Source organism: Pocillopora damicornis, chromosome 5 (assembly GCF_964200805.1).
Source record: "Pocillopora damicornis chromosome 5, jaPocDami1.2, whole genome shotgun sequence".
In the NCBI taxonomy this organism is placed as follows: Eukaryota; Metazoa; Cnidaria; class Anthozoa; order Scleractinia; family Pocilloporidae; genus Pocillopora; species Pocillopora damicornis.
Window position 1 is genome coordinate 13,543,119 of NC_142674.1, and position 23,317 is coordinate 13,566,435.

Sequence of the window (23,317 nt, forward strand, 5' to 3'; positions counted from 1 at the left end):
ACAGTTTTTCACCATACGGACCGACCCTTAGCCGGTAAATAAATATCTATTATTTTTAAACTTGACGAAATTCTTTCCAAAAAAACCCGAATGATTTAGGGCTGTAAATACGGCAAAATCTTTCATAAACTGAACAATTTTTGAGCGAGTAAATGGTAGTTAAAATAGAGGTGATGCAAATTAAAGAGAGATGCCTCACCGAAACACTTTCATTTCCGTAACGATAAAGGTGATTTAAAAGGCTTCCAAAGAAACTTTGAAACATTATTTTTACAAATATCTGTCACAATCTGACACCTGTCAATTAGGGAGCGCATAAGAAAAAAAAAGCGCAAGAACATTTTAAAAAAGACGGAACTAGTTTAGCGAGGACTGTCACGACAATCTTTTCTTCAAAAACAGTCGATGATCTAACGAAAAGTATTATTCACTCCTATCGACGATTCATTCATGTACGAAGATTTACCTCTATTCATTAAGTAAACGGCGAGCAAAGAAAATGTGAGTAAATTCAATTTTTTTTATTTTGAAGTTGTGAGAGTTTGTTCGTTTCTTTGCTGCAATCGCGTGTGTAAATCTGCTCTTTCCTACACAAAAACTAAATTCGAATGGCACACTCCAACGAAACACACGGGGATTTAATGCGGCCTTTTCTCATTAAACTCCTTCAGTTTCTATTGTGCAATTTACGGTACATATGTCCAAATTGAATGGATTCGGAAAGACCCACCAACAGCGTAAATTTGTTGTACAACTTAAATTTAACAATTGGTTTATACCTCAGCGTGCATTCATCGAGATATGAAGCACGCGGGAAGTTTGGAGAGCACGAAAGATGCGTAAGAATTGCTCAAGGTGCTTCTCTTACGTCAAAACATTGAAATAATTTTTTACTTTTCTCTGGCTTATGCTTTACAAACTACTGTCGTGATCTCCCAACATACTAAGTGTTCTAATACGCTGATTAACCGATAGAAAGAGTGGTTTGATCGCTATTAAGCAAAGAAAACGTTACTTACGCCCTGATTTGTCAAATGTGGGTCAGTGCAACAGATTAAAAGAAAATTGAAAAGAGAAAAAAAGCAAATGGATTACCACACAAACCACCATTAACTCATAAGACACAGTTCTCATTTACAACACAAGAAAAATGTAACTTAGCATTTTAATTTTTTCTCTTACGTCAAAACGTTGAAATAATTTGTTACTTTTCTCTGGCTTATGCTTTACAAACTACTGTCGTGTTCTCCCAGCATACTAAGTGGTTTAATACGCCGATTAACCGATAGAAAGTGTGGTTTGATCGCTATTAAGCAAAGAAAACGTTACTTACATGCTGATTTGTCAAATGTGGGTCAGTGCAACAGATTAAAAGAAAATTGAAAAGAGAAAAAAAGCAAATGGATTAACACACAAACCACCATTAACTCATAAGACACAGTTCTCATTTACAACACAAGAAAAATGTAACTTAGCATTTTAATTTTTTCTCTTACGTCAAAACGTTGAAATAATTTGTTACTTTTCTCTGGCTTATGCTTTACAAACTACTGTCGTGTTCTCCCAGCATACTAAGTGGTTTAATACGCCGATTAACCGATAGAAAGTGTGGTTTGATCGCTATTAAGCAAAGAAAACGTTACTTACATGCTGATTTGTCAAATGTGGGTCAGTGCAACAGATTAAAAGAAAATTGAAAAGAGAAAAAAAGCAAATGGATTAACACACAAACCACCATTAACTCATAAGACACAGTTCTCATTTACAACACAAGAAAAATGTAACTTAGCATTTTAATTTTTTCTCTTACGTCAAAACGTTGAAATAATTTGTTACTTTTCTCTGGCTTATGCTTTACAAACTACTGTCGTGTTCTCCCAGCATACTAAGTGGTTTAATACGCCGATTAACCGATAGAAAGTGTGGTTTGATCGCTATTAAGCAAAGAAAACGTTACTTACATGCTGATTTGTCAAATGTGGGTCAGTGCAACAGATTAAAAGAAAATTGAAAAGAGAAAAAAAGCAAATGGATTAACACACAAACCACCATTAACTCATAAGACACAGTTCTCATTTACAACACAAGAAAAATGTAACTTAGCATTTTAATTTTTTCTCTTACGTCAAAACGTTGAAATAATTTGTTAATTTTCTCTGGCTTATGCTTTACAAACTACTGTCGTGTTCTCCCAGCATACTAAGTGGTTTAATACGCCGATTAACCGATAGAAAGTGTGGTTTGATCGCTATTAAGCAAAGAAAACGTTACTTACATGCTGATTTGTCAAATGTGGGTCAGTGCAACAGATTAAAAGAAAATTGAAAAGAGAAAAAAAGCAAATGGATTAACACACAAACCACCATTAACTCATAAGACACAGTTCTCATTTACAACGCAAGGAGAATGTAACTTAGCATTTTATTTTTTTCTCTTACGTCAAACGTTGAAATAATTTGTTCCTTTTCCCTGGCTTATGCTTTACAAACTACTGTCGTGTTCTCCCAGCATACTAAGTGGTTTAATACGCCGATTAACCGATAGAAAGTGTGGTTTGATCGCTATTAAGCAAAGAAAACGTTACTTACATGCTGATTTGTCAAATGTGGGTCAGTGCAACAGATTAAAAGAAAATTGAAAAGAGAAAAAAAGCAAATGGATTAACACACAAACCACCATTAACTCATAAGACACAGTTCTCATTTACAACGCAAGGAGAATGTAACTTAGCATTTTATTTTTTTCTCTTACGTCAAACGTTGAAATAATTTGTTCCTTTTCCCTGGCTTATGCTTTACAAACTACTGTCGTGTTCTCCCAGCATACTAAGTGGTTTAATACGCCGATTAACCGATAGAAAGTGTGGTTTGATCGCTATTAAGCAAAGAAAACGTTACTTACATGCTGATTTGTCAAATGTGGGTCAGTGCAACAGATTAAAAGAAAATTGAAAAGAGAAAAAAAGCAAATGGATTACCACACAAACCACCATTAACTCATAAGACACAGTTCTCATTTACAACGCAAGGAGAATGTAACTTAGCATTTTATTTTTTTCTCTTACGTCAAACGTTGAAATAATTTGTTCCTTTTCCCTGGCTTATGCTTTACAAACTACTGTCGTGTTCTCCCAGCATACTAAGTGGTTTAATACGCCGATTAACGGATAGAAAGTGTGGTTTGATCGCTATTTAGCAAAGAAAACGTTACTTACGCCCTGATTTGTCAAATGTGGGTCAGTGCAACAGATTAAAAGAAAATTGAAAAGAGAAAATGCAAATGGATTAACACACAAACCACCATTAACTCATAAGACACAGTTCTCATTTACAACACAAGAAAAATGTAACTTAGCATTTTAATTTTTTCTCTTACGTCAAAACGTTGAAATAATTTGTTACTTTTCTCTGGCTTATGGTTTGCAAACTACTGTCGTGTTCTCCCAAAATACTAAGTGGTTTATTACGCCGATTTACTCAACCTTTTTATTTTTTTCTCTACAAACAAGTTTGAAGGCTGCACATTCAACATTACTGTTTATCGTGGTGATCGCTGTGCGATGGAGTCACAGACAGGCGTACAGAGGTTCAATAAGATCCTTCATTTTGTCCCTTTTGAGCCGGGAACAACTGACAGAAGCAAGCCAGCTGAATTCATAAGCACAGTAAGGGGATCAAAAATATGATATCTTCACCACGTGCAGGGAAATTACCGCCCATAAGGCGTTGGCAAACATAGATAAAAATACTAAGCTAAGGTGTATACAGCTAAAAGAAATTGTGATAAAGATCAACTGAATTTTCCTCTACACCTTAAACCATTCCACTCCCACACCAGGCGTGGAAGGCCATAGGAGAAGGCTGGTGGGCGAGTAATGAGCTGGACTTTCTGACAGAAATACTCAAAATAGGGCTAGACTATATAAAAAGAAGATAAAATACTTACGCTCTTTAATCCATCGCAGATTTTAGAGAAACAAAGATCAAAGGAAAAAATATTAATTTTCGATTAACATTACTGTTGATACTACTGCTTGCTTAATTATTTTACCAGATACGGTATTAAAGACATTAATGATAATATGCAATGAAGAGCACAACAATTCGTAAATCGTTACTGTTACTTTAGAGATCGATTTTATAATTCAAGCTTTTTCTTTTTCAAAATTAACCCCCCCCCCCACCCTCTCCGAAAAAAATATAATAAATAACAGACAATTGTGAGGGACTAATTATGTTTACTAGTACTAACCACAAAATATTAAACTTCCGCTGGACACATTTTCGATTGATGGTTGTGCAAATCAAAATAATTTGAATCTTTTATGACATTTGTACTGAGTATAATTGAAATAATTCGAAGAATATGAATCCCTCCCAAGAAGTTCTTGGTAAGTTTAATTCGTTTCAGTTTAACAATACGACTGGCATTCAGAAAAGTAAATTAATGCGTTCGAGGTAAGTAACATTACCAAGCTTAAAGTTGTAGCAATAACAGCCAGGAACAAATTTATTTTTAAGTAAGTGTAAAACTCCGCCAGGCGAACAATGATCGAATGGACCTTAAGTATAGTCTAACCACTTTTGGAGTTCTAATCACTCTCTTTGAATTACTAATAAATTGCATTGCCTAAATTTAAATTGCGTTCTTCTCTGGTTGTCCAAAAGTTCGGGGGTTCAGGCGATGGTAATGATGCTAGTCACTTTCTTGCAACATTTTTCACCGGTATTTAACATATGGATTACATGGAGAAAATGAGAGGCAGTTGTAAGGCACGCAAAAATGTTATCCACTCCACACATGCTTTATTGACCTAGAGGGAGGACATCAGGGCTTATAAGGTCAAGAACTAGGTTAATATCCATCCATCATTACTGAACAAGCTTGGTCAATAAAGTATTTATTTTAAAGAAAAAGTATTCACTTCAACAAGAATCAAGAATGTCAACAATAATGGCGTGTGCTCGATTAAGTTTTCTTGGTTTTGACTGGTCACTATCGCTCTTTATTTTATGATTCCATTGTCAACTGACAGGATTCCATCTCACCCATGGGCACTGCTAGCTATCTAAGAAAGCATTTTCACATGGCTTATGACTAGCTCTTTAAGCCTCTGTGTGAAATATGTGAAAAACTTGCCCTACGCATATGCTTATGAGCTCTGACGGCGATTTGGAACTGAGCCGACACCAACCTTGAGCGCCCGAGTAAATGAGTAAAAAGTGTTATCGATAAAAGCTCGTTTGGATGATGAAAGTAAAAACTTACCATCTGATTTATCCGGTAACAAATGAGGAAAAAAAATTAAAAGAAGTAAGAAATTAACGATTTAAAGTTATAGCTCAATTCAAAACACATTCTGGCCTGTAAATACATAAAATTTCTGCCATATGTGTAACTAAATACATTGAATGTTACTTACAGCCTGGAGATCGATTGATTTTGAAAAATGCCGGTAAAAGAAAAAGAAAAACAAAGATTTGTTATAAGTGTTGAAAAAGAAAATCGACTGTTAAAGCACATTGCCCTTTTATCCAATTTTCAACATATGGACGTTTTGATGATCATCTTTTTCGATCCTAGCGTTCAATATCGAACTGCACAGTCTCTTCTTAGAGTTGCTTAAGTCCCCGCATTTTACCAACTCTCTGTGTTGCTCCAGTAAAGCTGCCAGTACCGTAATTGATTCGAATAACTTTTGCAACTTATTCAGTACTGATGCAAATTTGGGTGATAGAGGGCATCTATTAATTATGACATAGCTCAACGACTTATAAGTGGAACATTATTGTGATATAGTTAAACCTATGTTATATGTCATTGGTATGTCATATAACATTCTTTAGCTTGACCGAATGTAATGAGTCAAGTTATAAACTGAACGAATAGTCAATGAAATTCAATTTTAAATTTAAAAAAATACAACCCAAAGTTAAGATAAATTTTGCTGGATGGGCTCAGCTTACAGAAATACCAAGTAGACCAAGAAGTTATAAAAATAAATAGCACAATAAATGGGTACGTTTAGAATGATAAGTTTGTTTGTTACCACCCATAGAGATACAAAAATAATTAAAAACTTATCCAGTGCACCCATGCTCAAATGGCTCCACATTTTTTTTTTTGCGATAACTTTGGGTCTACTAAAAATCAAGAATAACTCGTTGATTTCGAGAGGTGGGAAAGGAAGCCAACTGTGTTTGCAGCACAATAAACAAACTACAGCCGTTTTTACTTCCTTTGTTGATTACGTTCTGCCACTTTTTGCGACTCCATCACCAACATTGTCTAAAATTTACGAGCTTTGTTAGTCGGGCAATCCCAAGGGAGCAAGATGGGCCTATCTTGCCCGCTCGGGTAACCAATCAGAACCAAGGGCTTCAGATTGCCCACGGGCACTGCCAGCGCAACGACTTGGAACGACGGCTGTGTGCACATGTTACTAAAAATCTTTTAAAATACAGGTAGAACATTTCTTTCGAGAAATTCCACGCTATTGCGACAGTATTCAACTGCCCAAGAATGATGTGACTTGCGTCCAACGTAATCCTATTCACTTTCTGTTCCGCCTTTTTGTTACTTTTTTAATGGATAATCTTTATCGAAATTAAGTTGTTAAAACAAATGGGTACTTACATACTGATAGGTTTGTTTGTTACCATCAGGAGTGATGAAAGGAAGTAAACAAGATTAATTAGTGCACTTTTCCTAAAGGATGTTAGCGTGGATATCGTTAATCTTCATTTTCAGACAAGAAAGAAAGAATGGCCAGGAAAGCTAAGTTACAGTTTTTTTTTCCAATTTGGTCTGCCTTTGGTTTTTGTTTGTTTGTTTGTTTGTTTTTCAATGTTCTCCTAATAAGGATAAGAGCGAGGGATTAATTGATCCTTATTCTCGGTGAGGATGCTAAGCTCGAATCTGATTTAATTGAATAAAATAGAATAAAAAGTACGCGAAAAATGTCATTTTTCCAATGTCAAGGTTAGAGTTCTTTGACATGATTGGCTAATTTTTGAAATACTGCGCGCTGTGCGTGAATACAAAAAATGTAGAGGAAGGAGAGGAAGAGGAAAATTGTTACATGAAATTTGGAAACGAAAGAGATTTGCTACACTTCAGAACCAGTAGAACTAGTGGAACCTGCGGAACCTGCGGAACCAACGGAACCTATGGAACCATTACTTTTTTGTACATAAAAATAGTAAGGAAATGAAATTAAAACTAAAAATACCTGAACACTGTTCGAGATTTCGATTTCGGGTATAAAGAAGGTAACGTTAAAAGAGAAATATAGGAAACCCAAGCTCATACAGTGAGCATTTGTGAATATACAAATATGTTCACGTTGCGCAATGAGTGAGATATAGGGATTTGCATGGCAATAAACAGTCGCGCTCTCAACCTTAAAAAGTTCTGGACTATTTTTGAGTAAGGAATAATTTTTCATGCGCAATGGACAATGAATTCCAGCCTAAAGGTTTGCTGAGAGCCTTCGGATGATGCGATATTCGGATATCGCGGTACAAAACCGTTAGAGCTCAGGTAGGTGACTGCTGATCACTCCTTATGACATTACATACCCCTGTACTAGTACTGTAAATGTCGTCACAATTAAAGTTGAAGGTCCAGCACAATTAAAAAATATTTATCTTTTAAAGTTTTCTTTTTTATACCCGAAAACGAACTTTCCGACAGCGTTCAGGTCTTTTTAGTTTTCTTTTAGCTGATTACTTTTCTTTTAAGAAAACATATGGGTTTCGGAGGTTCCGCGGTCTGCTGATCCATAGTTTAGTAACACCCAAAAGAATCCATATTATTTTGATACTATGGTAAAATACAGCGGTCAAACAATTCTCTTCAGTTTATCATAAACTGGAGTAAACAAACAAACTAATAAATAAATGAATTAATCTTTATCTGTCTTCTAAATGTACAAGATCATATTTCGATTTGCTTTTCTTCTGAAAACTTATAGAAATAAATACGTAGCAAAATACCACCTGATGAGTTAATTTGTTACCATCATGTGTGATAAAAGAATGAAAACAATACAAAATAAAATTTAAAAAACAACAACAACAAAACTCTACTTCATTTCATTTATGAGTTTGTTTGCCACCATGTATGTCGTTTTATTAAAACAAATTTTGCAAATAGATACGTAGCAAAGTATTTAAGTACTTACCCCCTAACGAGTTTGTTTGTTACCAGCAGGTGTGATAAAAAAGAAAGAAAACAACACTTATAAGCGCACCATCACTCAAGAATGGTAGACTGGAAATTTTTAATCATGTTACTCTTGGAAAGGAGGCCAGTTAGGGTTTGTTCGTTCCCTTTTGATTAAAGTAGATTACTCTCAACCACTTTATCTCACAAATATTACTTTGGACTGATTACGTGAAAAAAACTCAATCGTGATCTATTTTCTCACAACTTCAACGTTAATGACCTATATGTATGTCGTTTTATTAAAACAAATTTTGCAACTAGATACGTAGCAAAGTATTTAAGTACTTACCCCCTAACGAGTTTGTTTGTTACCAGCAGGTGTGTTAAAAAAGAAAGAAAACAACACTTATAAGCGCACCATCACTCAAGAATGATAGACTGGAAGTTTTTAATCATGTTACTCTTGGAAAGGAGGCCAGTTAGGGTTTGTTCGTTCCCTTTTGATTAAAGTAGATTACTCTCAACCACTTTATCTCACAAATATTACTTTGGACTGATTACGTGAAAAAAACTCAATCGTGATCTATTTTCTCACAACTTCAACGTTAATGACCTATATGTATGTCGTTTTATTAAAACAAATTTTGCAAATAGATACGTAGCAAAGTATTTAAGTACTTACAGGCTAACGAGTTTGTTTGTTACCAGCAGGTGTGTTAAAAAAGAAAGAAAACAACACTTATAAGCGCACCATCACTCAAGAATGGTAGACTGGAAATTTTTAATCATGTTACTCTTGGAAAGGAGGCCAGTTAGGGTTTGTTCGTTCCCTTTTGATTAAAGTAGATTACTCTCAACCACTTTATCTCACAAATATTACTTTGGACTGATTATGTGAAAAAAACTCAATCGTGATCTATTTTCTCACAACTTCAACGTTAATGACCTATATGTATGTCGTTTTATTAAAACAAATTTTGCAAATAGATACGTAGCAAAGTATTTAAGTACTTACAGGCTAACGAGTTTGTTTGTTACCAGCAGGTGTGTTAAAAAAGAAAGAAAACAACACTTATAAGCGCACCATCACTCAAGAATGGTAGACTGGAAATTTTTAATCATGTTACTCTTGGAAAGGAGGCCAGTTAGGGTTTGTTCGTTCCCTTTTGATTAAAGTAGATTACTCTCAACCACTTTATCTCACAAATATTACTTTGGACTGATTACGTGAAAAAAACTCAATCGTGATCTATTTTCTCACAACTTCAACGTTAATGACCTATATGTATGTCGTTTTATTAAAACAAATTTTGCAAATAGATACGTAGCAAAGTATTTAAGTACTTACCCCCTAACGAGTATGTTTGTTACCAGCAGGTGTGATAAAAAAGAAAGAAAACAACACTTATAAGCGCACCATCACTCAAGAATGGTAGACTGGAAGTTTTTAATCATGTTACTCTTGGAAAGGAGGCCAGTTAGGGTTTGTTCGTTCCCTTTTGATTAAAGTAGATTACTCTCAACCACTTTATCTCACAAATATTACTTTGGACTGATTACGTGAAAAAAACTCAATCGTGATCTATTTTCTCACAACTTCAACGTTAATGACCTATATGTATGTCGTTTTATTAAAACAAATTTTGCAACTAGATACGTAGCAAAGTATTTAAGTACTTACCCCCTAACGAGTTTGTTTGTTACCAGCAGGTGTGTTAAAAAAGAAAGAAAACAACACTTATAAGCGCACCATCACTCAAGAATGGTAGACTGGAAGTTTTTAATCATGTTACTCTTGGAAAGGAGGCCAGTTAGGGTTTGTTCGTTCCCTTTTGATTAAAGTAGATTACTCTCAACCACTTTATCTCACAAATATTACTTTGGACTGATTACGTGAAAAAAACTCAATCGTGATCTATTTTCTCACAACTTCAACGTTAATGACCTATATGTATGTCGTTTTATGAAAACAAATTTTGCAAATAGATACGTAGCAAAGTATTTAAGTACTTACCCCCTAACGAGTTTGTTTGTTACCAGCAGGTGTGTTAAAAAAGAAAGAAAACAACACTTATAAGCGCACCATCACTCAAGAATGGTAGACTGGAAATTTTTAATCATGTTACTCTTGGAAAGGAGGCCAGTTAGGGTTTGTTCGTTCCCTTTTGATTAAAGTAGATTACTCTCAACCACTTTATCTCACAAATATTACTTTGGACTGATTACGTGAAAAAAACTCAATCGTGATCTATTTTCTCACAACTTCAACGTTAATGACCTATATGTATGTCGTTTTATGAAAACAAATTTTGCAAATAGATACGTAGCAAAGTATTTAAGTACTTACCCCCTAACGAGTTTGTTTGTTACCAGCAGGTGTGTTAAAAAAGAAAGAAAACAACACTTATAAGCGCACCATCACTCAAGAATGGTAGACTGGAAGTTTTTAATCATGTTACTCTTGGAAAGGAGGCCAGTTAGGGTTTGTTCGTTCCCTTTTGATTAAAGTATATTACTCTCAACCACTTTATCTCACACATATTACTTTGGACTGATTATGTGAAAAAAACTCAATCGTGATCTATTTTCTCACAACTTCAACGTTAATGACCTATATGTATGTCGTTTTATGAAAACAAATTTTGCAAATAGATACGTAGCAAAGTATGTAAGTACTTACGGTCTAACGAGTTTGTTTGTTACCAGCAGGTGTGATGAAAAAGAAAGAAAACAACACTTATAAGCGCACCATCACTCAAGAATGGTAGACTGGAAATTTTTAATCATGTTACTCTTGGAAAGGAGGCCAGTTAGGGTTTGTTCGTTCCCTTTTGATTAAAGTAGATTACTCTCAACCACTTTATCTCACAAATATTACTTTGGACTGATTACGTGAAAAAAACTCAATCGTGATCTATTTTCTCACAACTTCAACGTTAATGACCTATATGTATGTCGTTTTATTAAAACAAATTTTGCAAATAGATACGTAGCAAAGTATTTAAGTACTTACAGGCTAACGAGTTTGTTTGTTACCAGCAGGTGTGTTAAAAAAGAAAGAAAACAACACTTATAAGCGCACCATCACTCAAGAATGGTAGACTGGAAGTTTTTAATCATGTTACTCTTGGAAAGGAGGCCAGTTAGGGTTTGTTCGTTCCCTTTTGATTAAAGTAGATTACTCTCAACCACTTTATTTCACAAATATTATTTTTGATTGATTCCGTGGAAAAAAAATTAGAAAAATACGCAGAGAACACAATTTTTTGGTTGTTACCATGATGGGTGATAAAAGAAAGAAAGAAACATGTGTTCCGATCACTGTTAGTTAACGATATTATTGGGGAAGTCATAACTAATTTTACTCTCGGTAAGGAGGCCAAGGAAGTTGCGCTACGGTTTGTGCGTTCCGCTGATCTGATCTGATTGGGCTACAACCGGGCTTCTTATTTTGCCACTTGAAAAGTGCTGTGACAAACCTCTATATCAAAATATTGAGTACAGTTGAAAAAAAATTAAACAAAATTTAAAAAAAACAACAACAACAACTACTACATTTAAGTTATGGTACACAAGTCCAAACCTAGTCGAATTAAAGTTCTTTGGCTCTTGAAAGACACTTGGTACTTTCATTTAAGTAATGATTGAATGAGGCAGACAGTTCTTCATACTTTAAGGAAACTATGTCAACGCTTAACTGATACGAAAAGCGCGCTTTGATTGGTCAAAAAACTATTGTATATTTGCCTGAATACCCATTCAAAACTAAATCATCTTCCTTTCCTATAGAATGGCGCCTCAAGGGGCGAACTCACGGATTTTAATAATAAGAAAGATTCTATTTATTGAAACTTATCAATTTTTTCATTTAAAATGCAGTTTACCAACTGGCTGCTCCCTTTTTATGCCCTAATTTCCGCTGCGTGGTTCTCGACTAGAATTCTCTAAGCTGCTCGTAGAGAAGGAGAAGTTGGCATGTTTTTGCTTCAAGAAAATTTTAACGACAAACTAATCGGTCTTTTTGCATAAGAACAAAAACTACTCGCAAAAGTGCATGTGCACTCAAGATTTTATAGTAATTCCGTTTGTTGTCCGCTATTTCAGGTTTCATTTGATAGTTTTGCCAAGTCCAAGTGTTTTAAGCACTTTCTGTTAACGAGGACTCGAGGAAAGCTTTAATGTAAGCTGAGGTAATAGACACAAATTCGCTTATGGTAAAATAGTGTACCGTGTGTTACAAAAAAAAAAAAAAAAAAAAGAGAACGAAACCAGGATGGAATTTGATTCAGTGCTCACGACTCGATCGAGGTCATTGTCTTTTTATTTTCCACTTTTGTAATGGGAGTTAACTGAGTTAACTCCTCTCTGAGGAATTAATTTCACAAGTTTAAATTCTACCAATGACCTTTATTCACTGAGAAAGCTTCGGGTAATATCAAAATACTGCTTCTTAGCCTTGCAAACCTTAAAATTTTTCCGTAAAAATTATCAGATCGCAATCGCATTTGTAGGAAAATTCTTGCGGCAAAGATCGCGTTTTCGATGGCCAAATTGAAATATTCATCATTGGATGTTATTGTTTGTGTCCTTAGCTTGCATATCGCTGTGTCTCGTTAGTTTTCTTTACAATTTCTGCACAATTTCAATGCCGTTACTTTAATTCAGCTATAAATTAATTGCAGTCTTCGCTCATCTGGCCGGCGTGTTCTCCCAACATCCCGCGTTGTTTATTAGTTAATTCCTTAAAATACGTTGTGGCTTATTTCGTTAGCACTGGAGCTTTGAAAACTAAATTAAAAGGGGGTCTTTCAGGGATTAACAAAAAAATATCAAGCATCATGCGCAATATTCTTCAGCCTGACCCTATGTGATCAGAAGAAAGGAACGGAGTAATGGTGTTATACCAGATATATACGAATTGAAATGGATGAAAATACGATTCAGAGGCCTTGGTAAATTCAAATGGGTTGAGATTAAACAGTAACAACCAAACAAACGCTCTACAATGAATAGGTTATAACGCCCTGATGAGTTTGATTGTAACCTGAATAAATATATGTTATTTGTCGGCTAAGGGTCGGTCCGTATGGTGAAAAACTGTGACCGAGGTGTTGAAAATGACTTCTGAGGTGTTGAAAATGCTGCCCGAGACGTAGGTCACTGTCACGATTCTGTGAACTCAAAAGGGTTGTTTATTGTGCGAACTCGACTGCCGCCACGTGTGTCTTCGTTGTCTCCTAAGTCTTCTAAATATAAAGATGTTCATCGGCCCAGTGGCGTGACCGTGTAACGCAATATCACGACATCTTCCCCTTTTTACAAAGTTTATCTTCAAAAGTTAATTAATACTTAATGTTCGGTTTCGATCACTGTTCAAATCACATAAAATCGACAAAACATTGTTCTTCATCGAAATCATAAAAAGATAGAAACAGAACCCAACAACTATGTAGCGGCTCAATCATTCAATGTTCAGTTCATATGGTAATCCTGATGCCACAAAGGCGGTCGACGTCTGCGTTCTGATCGACGAGTTTCAATCCTTTGTGGCTCAAGCTCAGTTCCCATCTCATTTTCAGGTGGCATTCTCTCTGTTTTGGTCTCGCCATGGAACTCCGGTGGAGGAGGTCCTGGCTCTGTCAGATTTGGCGCCGGTTTGAGGGTAGACTCGGGCGGAGTTAGTTCTACCAGACTCATAGGTGGTGCTGTTTCCGGGGTCAGGCGCAGTTGCCGACGGTTGCGTCGGTATCGCCTGCCGCATACTTCAACTTCATAAGACCTGTTCCCCAAGGCTTTCATGCAGGTCCCCAGACTCCATTCCTCCCTTCCGGGAAGCCGCATCCTGATGGCCTGTCCACACTTTAGTGCCTCTAAAGGGCGAAACTTTTTGTTGTATTGTTGAGCTTGTCTTTTCTTGCGCTCAGCTAATTTGGTGGCTGTTTCCTGGTGTGATGGCTGCCGCAGGAGCGTTTCATGGGTTGGTAAGAAAGTGCGTGTGCGGCGTCCCATCAGTCTCTGTACGGGTGATGTTCCTAGACCCTCTGTTGGGGTGTTGCGCCAATCAAGAAGGGCTAACAGCTGGTCTTGCCCATCCGCTTTCGCTTTCGTCATCAAGTTCTTGCAGGTCTTCACGGCATTCTCGGCGCGGCCATTTGACTGGGGGTAACGGGGGCTCGAAGTTCTATGTTCAAACTGCCATTCTCTCACGAATGCACTGAACACCGATGACGTAAACTGAGGTCCGTTGTCGGTAATAAGCACGTCTGGTATCCCATGGCGGGCGAATTGTACTTTACACGCAGCTATCACGCTAGCAGATGTGGCCACCTTTACCTCCTGGACTTCAAAGAACCCACTCCAGTAGTCGACTAAGACAAAGAAATGTTGTTGCCCAAGGTCAAAAAAATCGGCACCTAGCATCGACCAGGGACGCAACGGGATCGGATACGGTTGCAATTCCTCGTGGCACTGATCTGGCTGGTACGACTGGCAGATTGAGCATTTGGAAACAAAGTCCTTTACTTCCGAATTCATGAGGGGCCAATAGAGGACCTCCCTAGCGCGACGTAAACACCCTTCGATTCCAATATGTGATCGGTGAATTTGCTTCAACATTTCTTTTCTCAGGGAAGGGGGTACCAGCAATCGCTCCCCCAGGAATACTAGTCCCTTGTCTTCTATAAGCTCACTTCGTTTGTCATAGTAAGGCGTCAGCTCAGGGGTACAGGACTTCCTTGACACTGGCCATTCACCCTTGATTGCTCCGATTAGCTTTTGCATCACTGGGTCCCTGGCAATCTCGTTTCTGAATTCAGCGAGCCTGTATGGTGCAATCGAGAGGTTTTCTGAATGATCTATCTCGGCAAGTGTACAGATCAGACTTGTATCGTGCTTGGAGGCTTCGGTGGTGTTGCGGTATGCTCGACTCAGTGCATCTGATACCCACATAAGTTCCCCTTTTTTATACTGCACATCCAGGGAGTAATTCTGAAGGGCCATCAGCATTCTCTGGCGTCTCTTTGGTGAGTTGTGTATTGGCTTGGTAAAAACTGCCCTTAGTGGTTCGTGGTCAGACTCGATGTGTACAACTTCGCGTCCCAGTATGTATTGATTGAACTTGTCGGTTGACCACACTATGGCGAGGAGCTCTTTCTCGATTTGAGCGTAACGCGTTTCGGTGTCGGTCAGAGCTCGCAAGGCAAAGGCAACGGGCTGACCCTTTTGCATCAGTACTGCACCTAGACCCGTTATGCTGGCATCGCATTGGATTGTCACTTCTTCAGTAACATCATAGTATTTCAGTACCGGGGCCTTGGCCAAGTATTCTTTGACTGTGGTAAATGCTTTCTCATGCTGTGCAAGCCAACACCACTCGACGTCCTTGTCCTCAAGCCTTCGCAAAGGTTCTGTCATGTCGGACAGGAGTGGCAAGAATTTGGCCAGATAATTGACCATCCCCAAAAACCTCTTCAGGCCTTTCACATCAGTCGGCGGTGGCATATCCAAAATAGCTTCAACTTTGGCTGGGTCTGCCTTTAGACCATCAGGAGTCAAGAGGTGGCCCATGAAACGCACTTCGGTTTGAGATCTTTTCAGCTTGAGTTTGTTGAGCTTGAGGTTCCACTCCCGGCATTTCTTGAAGAACGCACGTTCGTTCTTTTCAAGGCTCGAGTTGACCTCTGCGTCAGTTTCGCCAAATCCAGCGATGAGGAAGTCGTCAGCGATAACTTCAACTCCTTCTAAATTTTCTACGAATTCATGCATGCGTCGCTGCCAAACTTCAGGCGCACTTGAGATACCAAAAGGCATGCGGGCCCATCTATAACGCCCAAAAGGCGTATTGAACGTTGTCAGGAAACTGGAAGCATCGTCTAAGAGGATTTGGTGGAAACCATCCTTGGCGTCCCAAAGAGTAAATTTCTTGGCACCTGTTAAGCGGGAGGCCACTTCATCGATAGTCGGCAACTGGTAATGCTCTCGCCGAATGGCACGACTTAAATCTCTCGGGTCAATACAGATGCGTACTTTGTTTGGCTTCACTATGGCCAACATGCTGGATACCCACTGCGTCGGTTCTGTTACTGGAATAATAACTTTACGATCAACAAGTTCGTCCAGCTTGTTTTTGATGCATGGACGCAAGGCTACTGGCACTCGCCTCGGTGCGTGGACCACTGGTTGCGCCTGTTCGTCTATGGCTATTTTGTATGTTCCCGGTAGGGCCCCTAATCCGTCGAATACGTCCTCATACTCTTCGAGCAAGGAGGCTTTGGGACACTTGACGTGTAATGCTAGGACGTCACAATTATGCAAACTCACAAAGCCAAGATTGAGGCTGGTGTTCAATGATAAAATCGGTTGATAGTCTCCGTCTAAGATGTTAAACTCCATTGACCTCCGCTGTCCACGGGACCACACAGGCAGGGTAGCTTTACCAGCAATTTTGCGGCGATCCCCTGTGTACGAGACTATTTCCTTTTGGCATGGTTTGAGGCGATGAAGGAGGGTGTCCCCAGTGATTTGCTTGTATAATTGGGCCGGGAGAATGTCGCACTGCGACCCAGTATCTATTTGAAACTGGACTTCTGTCTTGGGATCTGGCCCATAAATGTGGAGTTTGACCACTGCCAATTTTCCCTGGCCTTTGCTCTTACTAGTAGTAGCACCAATGTAGTAGGGGTCGTTTCCCATGTCGACGGCTTCGTGGACCGCCGAAACTCTACTTTTCACTCCTCGGGGATTAGCGCGACATTTATTCGCAAAATGATTCATACTCCCACAGTTAAAACATGTTCTTCCATACGCGGGACAATGACGTCCATGCACCATTCCTCAATTTCCACATTCTTTAGACGGTCTTCTAAATGCTTGTGACTTAAGTTGTCGTTCTTCTTCAGGTTTTTCTGCCGATCCCGCCTTCCGTAACGCATGAACTGCAGTGTCTCCTCCAGCCATTAGCTTTACTTGCTGTTGGGTCTGTTCTGACGACTTAATAATGTCAACTGCTTGTAGGAGAGATAAATCATTCAAACGGAGAAGTCTCTCGCGGACGCGATCATCCCGTATGCCTAGCACGAGGCGGTCACGCAAAATTTCATCTGGTGTGATTGTATCGTGTGCACAGTTTTTTGCGATCGTTCGAAGCTCCGTAAGATACGTCGAGATGTTTTCGCCTGGTTCCTGGTTTCGGTTGTTGAACCTATAGCGTTCATATATGACTTGTGTCCTAGGAATGCAGAATTCGTCGAACTTCTTCAGGACTTGTGAAATGTCGTCTGCGTTTTCGTCTTCGTTCCAAATAAAGGTATCGTGGGCTCTGACGCCATCCTCGCCTATAATGCTTAGTAATGTCGACACACGAACTATGCCCTCTTGTTTATATACACCAGTAGCGATTTCGTAGCGCTGCCACGCTGCTTTCCACGATTTCCATGCGGTGGCTAAATTGTCGTCAAAAATAAGCGCTTTCGGCGGGAGCAAATTTGACGGGGGAATAAAAACTTGAGTCGGCGCTGGTGGCACAACTATGGATGCTTCAGCTGCTTCTGTCATCTTTAGGGGTGAGCCGATCCCACTTCTGACACCATGTCACGATTCTGTGAACTCAAAAGGGTTGTTTATTGTGCGAACTCGACTGCCGCCACGTGTGTCTTCGTTGTCTCCTAAGTCTTCTAAATATAAAGATGTTCATCGGCCCAGTGGCGTGACCGTGTAACGCAATATCACGACAGTCACAGTTTTTCACTATACGGACCGACCCTTGGCCGATAAATAACATATGTATGTATATATATTTTTTAAACTTAACGAAATTCTTTCCGAAAGAACCCGGATGATTTAGGGTTGTCAATACGGCAAGGTAAACTGAACAATTTTAGGCGAGTAAATAATAGTTAAAATAGAGCTCAAGCAAATTGCTTCACCGAAACATTTTCATTTGCGTAACGATAAAGGTGATTTAAAAGGCTTCCAAACAAACTTTGAAACATTATTTTTACAAGTATCTGTCACAATCTGACACCTGTCAATTAGAGAGTGCGTAAGAGAAAAAAAGAGCGCATGTACACTTTTAAAAACAACGAAACTAGTTTGGCAAGGACTGTCACGACAATATTTTCTTCAAAAACAGTCGATGATCGAACGGAAAGTATTATTCACTCTCATCGACGATTAATTCATGTACGAAGATTTACCTTTGTTCATTAGGCAAACGGCGAGGAAAGTAATTGTAAGTAAATATTTTTTATTTTGAAGTTGTCTGAGTCTGCTCGTTTGTTTGCTGCAATGGCGTGTGTAAATTAGTCTTTCCTGCACAAAAACTAAATTTGAATGATACACTCCAATGAGACACAAGGGGATTTAATGCGACCTTCTCTCACTGAATTCCTTCAGTTTCTGTTGTGTAATTTACAGTACAAATGTCCAAATTAAATGGACTTGGGAAGACTCACTTGCTCTTTCACTACGAACAAATTGTTTGAGAAAATTCAGATATTAAATGAATGAAAGTTCCATCGTTTTGTTTTACTATAACCAAATACCTCACGTTTTAACTTTCTAGGTGCTTTTTGTGAAAGATTAAAATCAATCGCAGACGGTTTTTAAGCCCTTGTCAACCACCGTAGTGACACTATTACTTATAAAAATTCGTTCTGAAACCAATATTTTTCGGTAAACCAAATTGATTTGAGAGAGAAAAAAGAGAGGATTCATGTGTTATTTATCGGCTTGAGGTAGTGACCGACGTGTTTGCTTAAAAATACTGCCCAGCCGTGAAAACGAAATATGTTTATGAAAAATGGCAACAAAAGTTGGGATGTACTCGGCGACTCACGAAAGCGTTACCGTGGCCTGTGGGCAGAGGTTGGAAAATACTGACCGGGTAAAGAACCAACTAGATTGCAGGATACGTTACCGTGCCCTCTAAAAGAAAACAATACTAAAATATTGACTCATTCTCCAAGAAATCTGTAAAAGCCACAACCGAATGATGCTACGCACGCATTATCGAAAAAAAAAAACCGTTCTTTAATTGGTCAAATCAATTTCACTTTCCAACAGATGATCTTCTGCACCTTAACCTGTCTTAATTGTGTGTGATCAGGATCTGAGATTAAATCGAATCAAATACTTAGATTAAAAAAAAAAAAAAACTAATAATAACATTTTCCAACTTAACTTTTATAAATGATCTAAGCTAAAATACCCAAGATGGATAATAAAAAATAATGGTTACTTACCGCCTGATTGTAACAGGGTCAGGAAGGTAATGAGGAACAATTGGAAAGACAATAAAAGGATAAATAGATAATGATGAGGAAATGAACTAAATTGATTTGAAAATTGTAATTATTCAATATTTTCCAATTCGAGAAGATTATTAAAACAGTACTCACATGCTGTATTGAATAGCAAAAGGGAAAAGAAAAGTAGCAAAAAGTGTCAATTAAACAGTAAATAGAAAATTTATGTCAAATACAAATTATTGAAACTTGGTTAAGTTCATGACCTAAGAAATTGTTTCAGACATTGAAACATTCCCCTTTATTTTAGATTATTGGGCTAGAGATCAATGAACGGCAATCAAAAACACATCAAAAAGTTACTAACATACCTAATGATACAACTTAAGGATGACATGACTTACATAAAGAGGATTATTTACAAAACTAGTCCATCTTACACTTCAAACATTGATGCCTAACATGTACATATAACTGGTTTGCCAAAACATACTGTTGCCTAACAAACTTTAATTTTCTTGACATACCGAAATTATTTTTTGTATCAACGTACGATACTATCCTCGATCACGAAAAAAGACAATAATAATTGTGATAACAATTAATAATTATAATGATTATGATAGAAAAAAAAGATAATAAAATCAATGATAATACTAAATAAGTAAACAAACAAGCCATGTTACGCGATATCTATGTATTTGTCTCTATAAGTTTTTACTGAAAACATTTACGTCAAGTAGTAAACACTACGTAAAATACCCAGCGATGTAAACCATTAAAATTTTGATTTCAACTCTGAAACTAGTTAACCCTTTTTTTTTTTTTTCGCTGTTTCAGATTTTATTTCAAGACACCCAGGGAAGCTTTGTTGATTTACCTTCCACATACGGACATTATGTTGTTTCAATGAACTTGTTTAAAGTTGCAACAAAGCAGTGAAAATTTGCCGAGAAAATTGCCACCAAATCAACCACGACCCTGCATTCTTTTCTGCTCCTTGCAAATATTCCACAACAGTGGTTCTGAGTCGTTCAATGAGGTTTTTCAATGGTCACTGACCGCGAATAAATCATCCCGACTGGTTATTACGGAAACCAATTTGATTCAATCAATTGATAAAAATTGCTAACTTTAGCTTTTTTTCGGTGCACGACTTTAACGTGACTGTTTTACTCCACTGTGAATTGTTTTGAAGTTTTCCAGTTCTGTTAAGTTCGCGAATGGTTATTACGAAAACCAATTGACTTATAGCAATCGATGATGATACTTCTATATGTCAGAAATTTACGTATGATCGATAATAACATATTTGTGACTGTTCGTGGACTTACGAGCAACGATTACGTCTAATTTCACCGGTTATCGAAATACACAAAACAGACAAATCTACCGCACGATGTAAGCTACCCATGATTTTCACTGCCAGCCATGAAACTGGTTCGAAGACGACGACTTTGATGAACAGATCAAAGAAATAAAATAATGGTGACAAGCGATAATCACTGTAGGGTTGGCGTGTTAAGTCATCTTAACTGATGTCATGTTACTTCAGCATGTGTTCAAGTAAGTAAATTTCATAGTTATCCAGGAATGATGATCATAATAATAACCTTCATAATCGTAAAAGGCACTTGGCAGCGAGTATTGAGGGAGAAATTGCTGAAAGATAATCTCATCATAAACTTTAACACACGATCATTTCTATTCAGTGTTTAAATGAACATGGCACTCGGTTGCCATTCTTGTTTTCTGTTGAAAGAGTTCGTGCCTAAGAAATGATTGGATCAATATCAGCATCTGGGCAACTGCCCACCTACCCCTCCCCTAACCCAACATTAACCCTCACTTGTAATTCAAACATCTACGAATTCTAGAGTTTAATAACAAATCGTTTCATCAGAAAATCTCGTTGACATTTGTTTCAATATGTTAGTTTCGCGATACTAATGCCTTTAGAGGGGCGCATTCAAGCGAGGCTATATCTAAAGTTGATTTTCATTTGGCTGCAGATCTAAATCCTTCTCTCAAAACTGCTTAATGATACCGAACTGATGGTCACCTCGCTAACGTACTTTCAAGATCAGACAATCTATTATATTCTATCCCAAGCTACGAAATTGAATCAATAACTTAAAGTTTATCACCTTCCTACATAAAAAAATTCGCATATGCATCCAACTCTTTAATCGATGAGTACTTCCTGTTAACAGTCATCGTTATCAACAAAAAGTAAAAGGACGAAAACAACATGAGTTTCCCGTCCAAAAATTGTCTGTCAAAATCCTAGCTTAGAGAGAGAGAACAACGTAGAAAACATTGTAAAAACCAAGGAGGACTCGATGTATCAGTATGATTCTGCAAACAACTATTTTTACGTTTTCACTTACCACCTGATGCGATTATTTCATCCAGCATGGTTGACATAGACAGCAGAGAAAAAGATTGGGATAAGTAGAGTTCAGGCGTTAAAACACTTGATCGGTTGAAGGAAAATTCAGTAAATCAAAGTAGTATTAAGACGCTTCCTACTGATCATCGCTACAGACTGAAAACTGGCCCTCGTTCTTCAATGATGCTATTGTATATAGATATGATAGAACGACTGATATTAGAAAGTCAAACTCTCATTCCATATGTGACCCTCCACGGGGTTTTAGGGAATAAGGTGAAAGCACGCACACGGCACGTTATAACACGCTCGCACGCTAAGGGCATGACACGCTTACCGTGCAGATATGCGCACAAAGACAATTGATTTTGGAAAGTGTGTTCGTAGACATTGTTCATATCTGGCTAACACTGTAGGGCTTTGTTTCTATAACACGCTAGATCTTTTTTTTCTAAACACGCTAAGTTCCTTTGTTTCCTTAACACGCTAGCTCTTGTACAACCCAGCTCACTTTGTTACTTGTGTTTGTCAGCTTCTTAATTGTGAGAATGGTGTTTGTAAAGTATATTACTAGCGAATATAAGCGGAAATGCAGAAGATCTTTTGTCCTATTCGAAAGTTGTAATAAAAAATGAAACATTCCCAGCAAATCACGGCTCTTTCCCTCAGGATTTTCACAGGGAATTCAGTGAGCAAGAGGAGCTCAGTTTGAACACACGAGTTACTTTTTTAAAACTTAATTCTTACCTTGTAAAATATAAATCCTTATCGCTTCCCACAGTTAACCCTTTAACTCCCAAGATCTGATTGTTAATTCTCCCCTCCAGCTGCTACGCACTTCCTTGTAAATTAGTTATGAGAACGTGGTGCTAGATCAAGATAGCCGCTTCTACCTGGTAAACTCGAATATTCTCACTACCTGTTTGCTGAATAATGTATGGGTATTATAGGGAGAAGTTTCATGTTAATAACATCTGGGAGTTAAAGGGTTAATGAACTCAGTACCGAATCTTTGTGAATCCTTTAGCAACATGTTTCTGGCTCCAGGTACAAAAAAAGCAACTTTAACTTTTAAGAGGCGTGTTATAAAATTGCACGGTCACTGTGTTGTATCGTGCAAAGTTGCGAGCAAGATCTTAACACGTTCCTTTGTTTCTACCGTGCGAAGCAGACAATGGCTGCGAAGTTAATGAGGCGAGTAACTAACACGCTGCTAACGTGTTAAAAGCTAGTTCTTTTCTTTTAGCGTGCGAGCATACCATGTGCGTGCGTTCATCTTATTCCCCGAATCCCGTGGAGGGTCACATATATTATATCAGTCACTGTGTTTTGCTTACTATACACGTTTGTGTAATATTATTTTGCTATTAAGTAAGTTATTTAATTCAGTTGCCTCATTAAATTGAGTTCATCACTTACAGGCTGTTTAATTTGACAAAGGCAGTGCGTGAATAGAGAAAGAAAATAATGACAATTAATTCAGGGAGAGTAAATTAAAAAAAAAGAATGAAAA

At 37.7% G+C, this 23,317-nt stretch overlaps 2 protein-coding genes across 2 annotated transcripts in view; both read right to left on the reverse strand.

Annotated features, from left to right (window-relative positions):
- Window positions 1-23,317, reverse strand: part of LOC149045419 (RNA-splicing ligase RtcB homolog) — a 113,878-nt gene that overhangs the window by 49,254 nt on the left and 41,307 nt on the right. The gene's annotated exons all lie outside the window — the stretch shown is intronic.
- On the reverse strand, window positions 17,002-17,721 carry LOC149045425 (uncharacterized). The gene has a single exon (XM_089205905.1). The coding sequence runs from the start codon at window positions 17,719-17,721 to the stop codon at window positions 17,002-17,004; it is 720 nt and encodes a 239-aa protein (XP_089062031.1).

What these genes read in the sequence shown, in the direction of transcription:
- LOC149045425 (XM_089205905.1), bottom strand. Translation starts at nt 17,721, where the DNA reads ATGACAGAAGCAGCTGAAGCATCCATAGTTGTGCCACCAGCGCCGACT.